Source organism: Mus caroli, chromosome 7 (assembly GCF_900094665.2).
Source record: "Mus caroli chromosome 7, CAROLI_EIJ_v1.1, whole genome shotgun sequence".
Classification (NCBI taxonomy): domain Eukaryota; kingdom Metazoa; phylum Chordata; class Mammalia; order Rodentia; family Muridae; genus Mus; species Mus caroli.
Genome location: NC_034576.1, coordinates 145,748,154 through 145,760,910, shown reverse-complemented (window position 1 = coordinate 145,760,910; position 12,757 = coordinate 145,748,154). Strand labels below are relative to the sequence as shown.

The 12,757-nt window shown below is 46.6% G+C and overlaps 2 protein-coding genes across 7 annotated transcripts in view; both read left to right on the top strand.

Annotated features, from left to right (window-relative positions):
* Cars (cysteinyl-tRNA synthetase) overlaps nucleotides 1-816 on the top strand; it is a 41,168-nt gene extending 40,352 nt beyond the window's left edge. For both annotated transcript variants that reach the window (XM_021166707.1, XM_021166708.1), the window contains one exon: nucleotides 515-816. In XM_021166707.1, coding sequence (XP_021022366.1) covers nucleotides 515-649 — 135 coding nt within the window. In that variant the 3' untranslated portion in view covers nucleotides 650-816. The remainder of the gene's footprint in view (nucleotides 1-514) is intronic.
* A 7,904-nt stretch (nucleotides 817-8,720) lies between these two features.
* Nap1l4 (nucleosome assembly protein 1 like 4) overlaps nucleotides 8,721-12,757 on the top strand; it is a 37,085-nt gene continuing 33,048 nt past the window's right edge. For 2 of the 5 annotated variants that reach the window (XM_021167427.2, XM_021167432.2), the window contains exon 1: nucleotides 8,721-8,804. The gene's annotated coding sequence lies outside the window, so the exon portion shown is untranslated. Of the gene's footprint in view, nucleotides 8,805-8,952; nucleotides 9,110-11,851; nucleotides 11,904-12,757 lie in introns of those variants that run through there. The other 3 variants (XM_021167429.2, XM_021167430.2, XM_021167428.2) reach the window with 3 other exon arrangements.

The window sequence follows — 12,757 nt, the reverse complement described above, 5'->3', positions numbered from 1 at the left end:
CAGAGGTGTAGACTCAAACCAGTGATGGTGTCCAGACAAACAGAGGTGTAGACTCACACCAGTGATGGTGTCCAGACAACCAGAGGTGTAGACTCACACCAGTGATGGTGTCCAGACAACCAGAGGTGTAGACTCACACCTGTGATCCCAGCACTTTAGAGATGGAGGCAGGAGGAGTTCAAGCTTGAAGCCAGCCCCATTTTTTTTTTTTTTTTGGCTTTTGAGACAAGGTTTCTCTGTAGCCCTGGCTGTCCTGGAACTCACTCTGTCCTGGAACTCAGAGATCTGCCTACCTCTGCCTCCTGAGTGGCAGGATTAAAGGCATGCGCAACCACTGCACAGCCAGCTTCTGTCTTGAGATGTATCCCCCATCTCAAAAACACACTAGATAAATAAGGGGGCGGATGCTGATCCTGAGTAAATCCAGCCAAGTCAGGGAGAGAGGCATCTCCTGCCAGCAGGGATGAGGACCAGAGGGCAGAGGGAACTGATGGCATCTGTGTGGTCCTTGCAGGGTCTGCCTACCCACGACACTGAAGGCAAAGAGCTGAGCAAGGGCCAGGCCAAGAAGCTGAAGAAGCTCTTTGAAGCCCAGGAGAAACTGTACAAGGAGTATCTGCAAATGTTACAGAATGGCAGCCTCCAGTGATGCCACGGCAGCCCAGGAGGGGCGCACCTGCCAGCCTGGCCGCTATGGACTAGGCCACAGCTACTCAGGCTCCGTGCCCTGATCATGTTTACAGCTGTTCTCACACCTGAATCAGGCAGAGTGGTAGCAGCTCTGGGACACTGATAATAAATTCTTCTGAACGGTGAGGTCTGGTCTGCCCTCTCAGCACTTGGAGAGCTGACCTACAGGCGCCTGGTCAGCAGCTTGCGACTTAGGCCTCCTAGTCCATTGAGCCCCTTCAGCCAGCCTGCCCGAGGAATTTCCCTCACATTGGCAAGCTGAGCTAATCTCTGCTGTGTTGGCACATTTGGTGGTATTGGAGTAGGGAAAAGGCCGACTCAGCCCAACGGGTCCCCCTGAGTCCCAGACAAAAGCCACTCAGTTGGCTGTCTGGCTCTGATGAGCACACACTGCAGGTTTCCCAGAGCAACTGCAGGGTGGCAGCAGGCCAGTTGCTGTGTGGGGTGGGGCTCTGGCAAGCTGCCTGGGACTGCCGTTATGACAGCAAGCCCAGTTCAGCACCACTGGCTTGTAAGATAAAGTGTGTCTAGGTCCAACCCAAGTGTGTTCCTCTCCACCTGCTCCTGCCTGTTTGTTCTCAGCCCTGCTAAGAATCAGCACCTAAGATGAATGTGTCTAGCCTTCGCTGATGATTTAAAAAACAGCAGCCAGAACCTGCCTGGTACCTGTAAAGGGTATCTTCAGAGAGTTCAGGGGCAGGCATGGATCCCAGTTGCCACAAAGCCCATGTGACAAGTATGTTAGTGTCTGCTGTAAGTATCCTGCCACTCTGTCCCTGTACCAGCCTGGGGTACCATAGGCATGTATTGTCGAGTTTAATAGTGTGAGACCACAGGAGGCCACACAGTGTCTTTCAAATAGTCATCAGACAGGATCATCTGAGGTATGTACCTTATATCTCTGGTCTCATGAGGCTTCAGGGTGACTGCATGTCCATTCTGGCAGCTGTGGCTCCATAGGTGTACTTCCTGGGAGAGAAGACACCAGGTGGCTTTCTAGGATGGAACCTCACAGGTCAGCACAATCCTTCCTTGGGCTTCTGTTTAGAAGCATCTCAGGCCTACCTATCTCACTGTGAGGAGATGAGACAGGTTCCCCGAGGGTGGAGGTAGAGAAGCTACAAAGCCATAAGTCAGCCTGTAAGAAGTAGTTCACTGTGTGTCAGCTGCAGAAGTGCAGAGGGATGCATGGGCTAAAGCAGCTTTGCTCTTAGCATTTCCAGGTATTGAACATGTAGGTAAGACCACTGAGTGGAACCCCAGCTATTCACTGAGGCAAAGCAAACCCAAGAAGGAAAGGAACAGCAGTGCATTGTGGGTTGTACAGATTGGGACAGAGGCACTAACATGGACCCTCCAGGCAGTACAGATGGGCAAGCTGGCAGAGTGTGGCAGCAGGGCATTCTGGGCCCTAAATGCCCCCCCTCTCCTACAGCAGTGGCCATAGTCATGAGAAGTGGTCTGCCCACAAAGGAATGGGACAACCTAGAGACACATAGCCATAAGCTAGGTCTCACGGCCGCTCTGCTAAGGGAGAAAGTAGCAGATCTTCAAAGGCCCCACAAGTCTGATTCCCAAGCTATATTTTCAAATCCAACCTGCAGAGATGGCAGTAACGGCAACCCTGCCTGTGTAACATAGAACATGATATAGTAACTACGCCTTCTGCCCATGTCTGCCTCTGGCATTGATTTCATGTTCTGGTCATGCAAGATGGAACATGGTGGTGTAACTTATTACAGCTGGTATTGCTGGAAGAGAAGACACAGACACCCATACATGCAGAGAAATGGACAGAGGAACACAGGTAGAGACTTCTGGGGAGTGCCAGGCCCTGCCACAATCCTTGTTCTACACAGCCAGTGAGAATGTGTTTCTGGTAATGCAAGCTCCTGGTTTGTGATACTTCCTTACAGCAGCCACAGGAAGCAGACAGACAACCATTTGCCACCCCTGCTCTCTGTAGGAGAGAAACAGGCATGAACTAGTGTTTCATTTAACAAGCAGAGTTCAGAAGTTGAACAAGGGTCCAGCTAGTGTGTGGAAAACAACCACGTAGTATAGCTTAGGCTGGGGAAGGTCATTATTTTCACATACCTACTAGGACTGGAGAGATGGCTCAGCAGTTAGGAGCATAGTCTGCTCCTCCAGATGACCCACTTCAGATGGCTCACAACCTCCTCTAAGTTCAGCTCCAGGGCATTTGATGCTTCTGACCTCCATGGGCACCAGCACACACATAAAATTAAAAAAATATTTAGAACAAATATCTGGGGTAACAGATATGTTGGTCCAATTGCTACACAGTAAACATATATAAAAATACCACTTTCCACCCTAACTGTACAATTACAATGTCTATTTAAAATGAAAACACTATAAAGAATATGCTTAAAACCAGGCACGGAGGCATACACCTTTAGGATATCTGTAAGTTCCAGGCCAAGAGCTAAATGGTCTTCCTATAGGCAAGTGAAATTGTCACCTAATTTTGTTTTTTCTGAGACAGATCCTCACCCTATAGCTCAAGTAGGCCTGGGACTCACTGTGTAACCTCAACTTCCCTGGAACTTGTGGTGATTCTCTGACCTTGGCCCTGAGTTACAGGATTTCCGCCATGAGCCACCATACCCATTTTGCTACCTGATTTCACATCAGGCCATTGCACTAATGACAGACTAGAGTGAGAAACTCTACCGGGTCTAGCTTAACAAGTCAATGAGTTCCCTGGGCTTGCAGGAGCATGAGTGAAGCATGGGCAATCCCCAAACAGCTGCCATCACTGGCTCACTCCAGCATGGCTTCCCCATACATGGAGTCTCACCCTCCACCCCATTGTTAATGCTTTCTATAGACCAGCATCTGCCAAGCTGTGCAGCTGAAGCACAATTACATACAGCAGGGAGGGAGGTGCAGGAAGAAGTGGTTCTAATGACCTTCACATCTTATGAAGAAACAATAGACTCACTCCATCTGAGGCTCTTGCAGAAAATCACAGCCACTCTGTTGAAGATGGTAATGGCTTTATGTTAGAATTTCAGGCAGATATCTTAAGAGGTTCACAGAACTGCTCTTCAGGGAGGTTGATGTTACAGGGTTCTTCAAATTCCTGTTGGGAAGTTCCAGGCCAGACACTCAAAAATCAGAAGATGCCAGCGTACCCAGAATCACTAGGTACCAGCATGATCCTTGCTAGAGTCTGACGTTACCTTCACATCTAATCCCTGTCACATCAGTGGACCAGAGGCACCTGCTCCTGAAGACACCTTCTTTGTGGGCTCCCCTGCATTGGGTAGGGACAAGAGCCAACTTGAGATAATCATAGGCTGCTGGCTTCTGGCTACTGTACGGCCTTAGCCATTACCAGCCCCAGAATCCTTTCCTCCAAAAGCTGGACACTCCCAGAGGCAGGGAGGTAAGGGCAAGGAGCAGGTGTTGAGAACTGTGTAATCCAATGACTTGAAGCAGACAGCAGTGATTGTAGGAATTCTGGCTGGAAACCAAGGGCTTGGGATGGGACTGTCAGCCAGACTTAAATCATAGGAGAAGGGTCTGACACAGGAGCAATGCAGACAGAAGGGACTTTGACATTATTCTCAACTTTCTTTGAAACTCTTAAGAGGTCTAGAGGGACAGCCAGGGCATGGACAGCTCCAGATGCAGGCAAGTAGACTTCAGGTGGCATCTAAGCTTTGAGTGAACCTATGGAACTCAACAGGTCCTTCTATCCGCTCAAAAGGCTGTTAGAGATAGGTGTGGTGGGGTATTCAGGTTATGTAATCCCCAACTCTTTGGGAGTCTAAGACAGGAGGATCATGAGTTCAAAGCCAGCTTGGGCACTTTGATGAAGCCATTGAAAAATACAGATCAGTGTTTGAGTTCTTGCTTAGCATGTGCCAAAGCTCTGGGTTTAATTGTACTGGGAGAGGGGGGAAGCTTCCAGAATTGGTCTTCAGCTTAGCTTATAAATCCCACAGTTGCATTACTGCTGGCTCCCCTCGGCATTCGACTTCCTGAGCACAGGGCTTGAGTGAGACCAGATGTCCCCCATGGGCTTTGGTGTGGTCTGAGGGGTGTGATTAAAGGGATCTGCTAGGCTGCAGTTTCTGACTGCTGGGACATTGGATGGTTGGATTCTTTCTCTTGTTATTACTACATAAGTGGACAGGAGTCAATGAGAACTGCTAACACTGGCCTCAAGCTGACAATTCACCTGGTGCTGCTCTAAACACATCCCCAATCCTCTTGAAGTAGGCACAGGCACTTATCCCAGGGTCACCAGCTAGTTAGGGGGTCTCATCCAGGAGTCCCTAACCTTTGACCTCTGATGATAGCATCCGCACAGCCAGACAACTAGGACAACTACTAACACCCTGCAATAACATCAGGTGAGATGCACAGGAGCCCCAGGAGCCAGCACCACTTACCACGGTGCCTCCCACCTTCTTGTTACCCACAGTATCCCCCAGGAGGGATAGATGCCATGACAGAAAGTAGGCTTGAGCCGGGCAGTGGTGGCTCACGCCTTTAATCCCAGTACTTGGGGGGCAGAGGCAGGCAGATTTCTGAGTTCAAGGCCAGCCTGGGTCTACAGAGTGAGTTCCAGGACAGCCAGGATTACAGGATTACACAGAGAAACCCTGTCTCAAAACAAAACAAAACAAAACAAAAACAAAAAGAAAAAAAAGGAAAGAGTCGGTTTGAGACTTAAATAAATAGATGGGACTTGAATTTGAAAATGCTGGCCAAAGCAACCTTTACCAGGCAAAAGGACTAATTTCTTTACTTTCTTTCTTTTTTTTAATTTCATGTGCATTGGTGTTTTGCCTACATGAATGTCTGTGTCAGGGTGCCAGATCCTCTGAAACTGGGGTTATAGACAGTTGTGAGTTGCCATGTGGGAGTTGACAACTGAACGTGGGTCTTCTGGACAGGTGGCAGTGCTCTTAACCACTGAGCTATCTCACCAGCCCCCCAAAAGACTCATTTCTAAGAAACAAAGACAATTTGTTCATTCCTGCTTGGTAACCTTTATTTGCTAGCCAAACTAAATGCTTTTTATAAATTGACATGGGGAGACTGGGCTGGTACTGCACTCCCTGCTACCCTTGTCAGCAGCAGTGAAGGCACATAGCCCAGCCTAGTGCATTTCCTCCCTCCTCAGAGACCTCCACTCAGGTAAAACTGGAACCTTGACTGTACCACAGGAAAGAATTTCAGGACAAGTCATAGTGAAGCAAAGTTAGCAAGCTTATTAAGCAGAGATAAGAAATGGTGCATGCTTTGGATTTAAGTATAGGCATAGAGTAAGAGACAGTCTTAGATGAAAGATAGCTCGTTTTTAAGACATGAGTGCATGCTGCTGAAAGAAAGCCAGGCTAACCTGCCTACCTTAAGATCAGCTATTGATGTGATCCTGTGGCTAGGTCAGAGTGCACAAAGGATGTAATTTACAGTGATAGTTAAAGATTAAGTTTAGACCGGGCGGTGGTGGCGCACGCCTTTAATCCCAGCACTTGGGAGGCAGAGGCAGGTGGATTTCTGAGTTCGAGGTCAGCCTGGTCTATAGAGTGAGTTCCAGGACAGCCAGGGCTACTGAGAAACCCTGTCTCAAAAAACCAAAAAAAAAAAAAAAAAGATTAAGTTTAAACTGGGTGATGGTGGTACATGCTTTTTATCCCAGTTCTTGGGAGGCAGAAGCCTCTGAGTTTGAGGCCAGCCTGGCCTACAGAGCAAGTTCCAGGACAACCAGAACTATACCAAGAAACCTGTAGATAAAAAACAAAAAAGACTAAACATTTTATTAATGTCTAAAAATTAAGTAGTGTCATGCTGTAGACCTCCCCCACACACACACACCTTCTGAGCACCTCTCTTAATCCCTATGCTTCAGCCTGTATTCAAATAGCTTTATTAATCCAGGCATGGTGGTGAATAACTTTAATCCTAGGAGGCAGAAGCAGTCAAATAGATCTCTATGAGTTCACAGGCTAGGGCTACTTAGACCCTGTCGCAAAGATAATAAATAATGAAATACCGTTATTAAACTTATTACCAGTTGTTTGGGTCTGAGTGTTTTATTCAAGGAATTGAAATAAAGATACAGATTGTAAGGTAGCAAGGAAATAGTATCCAAAAGTGAATAGTACAGATCAGAAATACTCTGTGACAGGCCCACGAGGCTGGCCTGAAACTTCTAGAGATCTGTCTGCCTCTGCCTCCTGAGTCCTGGGATTAAAGGTGTGTGCCACTAATGCCTGGTGTCTTAATATTTAAAAAGGGGGGTTGGGCTGGAGAGATGGCTCAGTGGTTAAGAGCACTGACTGCTCTTCCAGAGGTCCTGAATTCAATTCCAGCAACCGCATAGTGGCTCACAACCATCTATAATGGGATCTGATGCTCTCTTCTAGTGTGTCTGAAGACAGCTACAGTGTACTCATATACATTAAATAAATAAATAAATACATACATACAAATCTTTTTAAAAAATATGTTGGGGGGACTTTTACACTGCCCAGAGCATTATTAGAAGAGCATTATGTGTAGTCCAAACCAAATAATTCCCTGGCTACCAAACTGTTTAATATACTTGTCTGATTTAACCACATCTACTCCCCAAATAAAAATGAAGTAAAAACCTGGTGGTGCTGCTGCACGGCTTTAATCCCAGCACCGGAGAGGCAGAGGCAGGTGGATTTCTGTGAGTTTGAGGGCATCCCGGTCTACAGATCGAATTCCAGAACAGCTAGGGTTTGTACACAGAGAAACCCTGTCGTGGAAAAGCAAAACCAGCCACTAACCAACCAAAATGTCAGAAAAAAAAATGTATGTCAGAAAAAAATATAAGTAAAAACATACGAGCTTATTTACTTTCCTTAATTTTGTAAACGAAACTGTTTATACATAGTGCCAATTTAAGGATGAAAGAGAAGTAATACAGAAAAACAATGCTGTAGACCTTCTGGCCTTCAGTAACCACACTTCGTTTTAAGTTTTTGTTTCTTTTTCAGACAGGGTTGCTTGTTGCTCAGACTGGCTAAACTGGCTACATAGCTGGAAGTGACAAACTGCTCATTCTGTCACCTGTATCTCTTATCTCACAAGTACTGGGACTGAAGGCATGCACGCTGCACCATACCCAGCTTTGTCTTCAACTGCCCTGTTCGTAGAATTTGTTAGGAAAACACACATTATCTGCAATATTTATTCTTATCAGATGTTGTCTGTTGCTTCAATGAAAACACCATGACCAAAAAGCAAGTTGGAGAGGAAAGGGTTTATTTGGCTTACACTTCTATATTGCTGTTCATTACTGAAGGAAGTCAGGATAGGAACTCAAGCAGGGCTGGAACCTGGAGGCAGAAGCTGATGCACAGGCCCTGGAGGGGTGCTGATTACTGGCTTGTGCAGCTTGCTTTCTTACAGAAACCACCAATAAGCCCAGGGGTGGTACTACCCATAATGGGCTTGGGCCCTCCCCCACCAATCATTGAGAAAATGCCTTACAGTTGGATCCTATGGAGGCATTTTCTCAAAGCTCCCTCCTTTCAGATAACTCTAGTTTGTACCAAATTGACACACAAAACCAGCCAGTACAGATGTGCTGAACTTTTCTATCAGAAGGGTAGTCCCATGCCAGGCAGGCACTGTAGACAAGAGGGTCAGAAGGCCTTGAGAAGTAGGTGGTGCTTTTCCCAGGCCGGGGGAAGGCAGGGAGCTGTAAAAAGCGTTGCCGACGTGGTCCAGGAAGCTCAAACCCTAGAGGTTGTAGCAAGATCAAGCTACAAGCCCAAAGTCCTACACACGCGCCCAGCAGCCCCTTTAAAGAGGCACGAACTGCGCGTGCGCCGTAACACACGTCACTACTCTATCTACATATAGCTCGCGGGCTTAGGCTGGGCCCCATGCCCCCTCAACAGATTTTGATTGGATACCGCCTCTCCTAGTGCCTGGGTGCAGTTGATAAACAGCTCTATTGTCCATTCGTCGCCCGTTTTGCTCGCAGAGGGTGGAGCCCGGCGATACGGCCAATGGCAGGTGGTTTTGTTGGCGACCACGGCGGTGCAGCCCCGGAGCGAGCTTAGGACGGGCGCCACTGCCGCAGGAGGCGCGAGGTGCGGTGCTGGCCGGTAACGGCGCGGCGGGCGGCTGGCGAGGGACTGGGGCGGAGGAGGCGGAGACGGGGAGGGGTGGGCGTTGCGGGCAGGCCGACGCGCCATGGCGGCGAGCAGAGGCGGGCGGCGACCGGGTTAGAGGTCCGTGTGGCGGGTGGCGGCGGATGGCGGGCCAGTCCCTCCTCCGTGCAGCCCCGCCCCCGGCTGAAGGTCAGCGCGCTTTGTTCCCGCCGCCCGAGAACCCACGCGAAGCCGCGCAGGCGGTTCCTTGAGGGGACAAGGCCTCCCCAGCGAGGTGGGCCTGGGTACGCCTTGTCTCAGACCGCGCCTGGGAAGGAAGGGGTCTACTGGGCCGCCGCCTCGCCCTTCCGGGCTTTGCATGCTCTCCGCACAGTGCCCTGGTCTCTGAGCCAGACCTCACTCTCTGAGCCTGAGGTGGAGGCGGAGCCAGCTTAGTGACCCGGGCGCCCCTAACGGGTTCAGAGTCGCCAGCAGTACCCCTTCTCCCGGGGGTATCCTTGGGGCAAGTTGGCCCACACTTCCTCCAACTCTGCTTCGCTGCCTCTTGGAGGAATTTCCGCGGTAGCTTCCGGCGCGTACGCTGCGGTAACGAGCGAGCATATGCGTATTCCACAGCAAAAAGACTCAAGTTCAAGTTTTTAGTCCAAAAGTTAAATGCTTTTAAGTTACTGCCGCCTTCCTGTCATAGTAGTTGCTTCCTCTCGGTGACTAATCTCCGCTTACTACACACCAGGGGCTCCTTTAAGCTCCTGACGTGTCTTAACTCATTCACAATAGTACGTGATGTAGGTGCAACAGGCTGACTGTGCCTTAGCAAAAAATGCCTGGGTTCTGAAGTGGTTCGGTTTGTGGAATATTTGTAGGTTTGGCAGATGAGCGTACCTAATCTGGAAATCCAAAATGTGCTCGAAAAGAAGTGGGTTTTGGGACGTTCTGATTTCTTTTTTCTTTTTTTTTTTTTTTGGTATAGGAGTGTTCGACCTGTATTGCAAATTAAGTCCCTGATAGGTTAAGTGTGATGGTACCTTGCATCAAATAGATTTAATTCAAATTCAAATAGATTTAATCTGGCTCAGGCTTAATAATAAATGTTTTTTTTAAGATTTATTTATTTATATGTAAGTACACTGTAGTTATCTTCAGACACTCCAGAAGAGGGAGTCAGATCTCGTTACAGATGGTTGTGAGCCACCATGTGGTTGCTGGGATTTGAACTCCGGACCTTCGGAAGAGCAGTCGGGTGCTCTTACCCACTGAGCCATCTCTCCAGCCCCATAATAAATGTTTATTATTAAATAAATAACGTATTGAAACAAATATTCAGATGAACAGTAAGATTCAGAGAAAGCAGGGCTTTGATAGAACTAGAGTATAGTTCACCTGTCAGGTAGTCTACAGCTGTATCATTTTAACTAAAGTAGATGCTGTAAAACTCAGTTGTCGATCTTCCCCTCCCCCCTGAGTTGAACAATATTGGTTCACAATGTCATAACATTTAAACACATTTTGGTGTTTTAGCTTTAAATCCAGAACTGTTTTTCACAGTTAATATAGAATAGCTGGTGAAAATAATAGCGATTTTATCATTTTTTGAAAATTCTGGAATTGTATTACCAAAGTTCTGGGGGAAAATGTATATATTTTGGGATCTTCTCAGAAATCATGACCATTATGGCTTGTGAGCTGGCCATTTGGCTTTGTGTAGTTGAGTATATAGAATATATCAGTGGGCAATAAATCTCCTGCAGGGATGGTATTCTTAGAGATGAGGTAGTTCACTACTTTGGTCTGACTTTGTACTTGAGTCTTAAAATGCCCCAGCTAAGATAGATATGGCAGTATACACCTAGATTTCCAACTGCTCTGGAACTGTTTAAAATCTGTCTTGGAAACACAGCAAGATCCTATCTCACTTTTTTTTTCCTATTTGCCTCTTGTTAGTGAAAGTATACTAAGTCCCTGCTAGCTGTCTTTATGTTGTGTATAAAAGTTTATGTTGCATTTGTATAAAAATAAAATTGCCAGTACCTAAAATTTTGGTTTTTGAAAGAAAAAAAATTCTAGACAAGAGAGTTAATTTAGGGGTGGTTAAGATCATTGTGTGCTTTTGCAGAGGACCTAGGTTTGAGTCCCATACTCATAAGGTGGCTTCTAATAGTCTATAACTTAAGTCCCAGGGCTCCAACACCCTCTTCTGGCCTCTGCAAGTAGTGCACAGACAAGCAGGGAAACCACCCATACACATAAATAAGTTAAAATTTTAAGAAAGGGTAGTTTAAATCTGAAGGTCTAAGGGCAACTCTCACTGTGAAATAGGCAGATCCGTGAGTTCTTTTGCTGCTTGGATCCAGGCCCAGGTGACCTGTTTTGAAAAAGAGGCAGTAGTAATGAGCTGTTGGGGACTTCTAGCCTGTGAGTACAAGGTTTTTTGTTTACTTAAAAGGAAGTGTAAGTGGGCATGTTGGCTTGTATATGTATTCCAGCTCTTAAAAGGTAGAAGCAGGAAGCTCAAGGCCAGCCAGCGCTACTGCAAGAAAGATGAAGTGCATTTAGGCATTTAGAATTGAAGCTGATGTCATCATCTTCATCTTGCTGCACCTATTGCCAAACTAGGGAAATAACAGAGACTTCCTTCTACCCTCAGCCTTTGCTAGGGACTACCTGATAGTGATAGTATGGAGGCTTCGTAGACTACACTTGGGACCTGTTATTAATCATAGACCAGGAAGCCTGTTTTGGTGGGTAAAAATGGGTAAATAGCAGAGTCTTGGAATGGATTTTTAGGCATTTTGAAGACATAGTTGATGGTAGCATAAATTTGTTTTCATTTAACTGTCAGGTCTCCTCTGTCTTCTGAGAGGAAGCTCACCTGCTTTACTTTAGTCTGCTATTGAATTTTACAGTAACAGGAGGCATATTGTATTTTTATAGTGTGAAAACTACAGAAGCTGGCTTTGTGAACTTTACCTTTTGATTCTAGCTGCTTGCTGCACAGCCTTAAATTCCTTTTTTCTGTGTTCTGTCAGCTGTTGTAACAATGTGCTTCCATCCTGTGTCCAGGAGACTCAGTCTAGTGAGGTAAGATTAGCTCTGAGCTTTATGTACAAAAAGATAATTATTATATTTATGATTTAAGTCACATTCAGTTGCTTCAGAGTAACGTGTATTATTTATGCAAGATCTCCAGCCTAGGGTCTCCAGTGTAAAGCAAATAGTGAGTGGCCTTGCCCTTCCTGCAGCGGGAGCAGGTGAGAGTCAGATTTGGGAAGATACTTTTGAGACACTGGAGTCTTGGAAGGTAGTTTGTAATTTCAAATATGGGGGAAGAAAATGCCTCTTAGCAACAAGAAGAGATAGCCAGTGCTGGATTAAGAAAATTGTCGTAATATCTGCTTGTTCATATTTTCATAACTTTTCCAAATGCTGCAGAGAGATACTTCTACCAGAGGAGCATTTTGTTTGAGGGAAGAAAAAAAAATCATTTTTTCCTTTCTTCCTGAAGCCTGGTGGTTTGGCTTCTAGAAATCTCTGGTGAGGTGACCTGCTGTTTTCTGCTGGAGGTGTTTCAGTACATGTTGTAAGCAGGTGTGACTAAGGGAATGTCCTCATGTTGTGTCTTCCAAAATTGCTTAGGATAGGCCAAGATGTTCAAAGGGATTAACTGAGACAAGATATCTGGCTACCTGTTTCCTGCCAAGTCCTTTGCTAAGCCCTGAACTCTGCATTGAGTCAGTACTGAGACATGCTCTGCCCTCCTGGAAGTTTTTCTTCTTTGGTCCTTGGCCTCACTAATGAGAAGTTTCAAAAGCAAGCAGAAAAGCACCACCTAGCACCTTCAGTGACCAATCTAATGTATATCTGATTGCTTAAAAATATTACGGGCTAACAAGATGGCTCAGCTGGCAAAGGTGTCTGCTGCTGGCTTCACATGG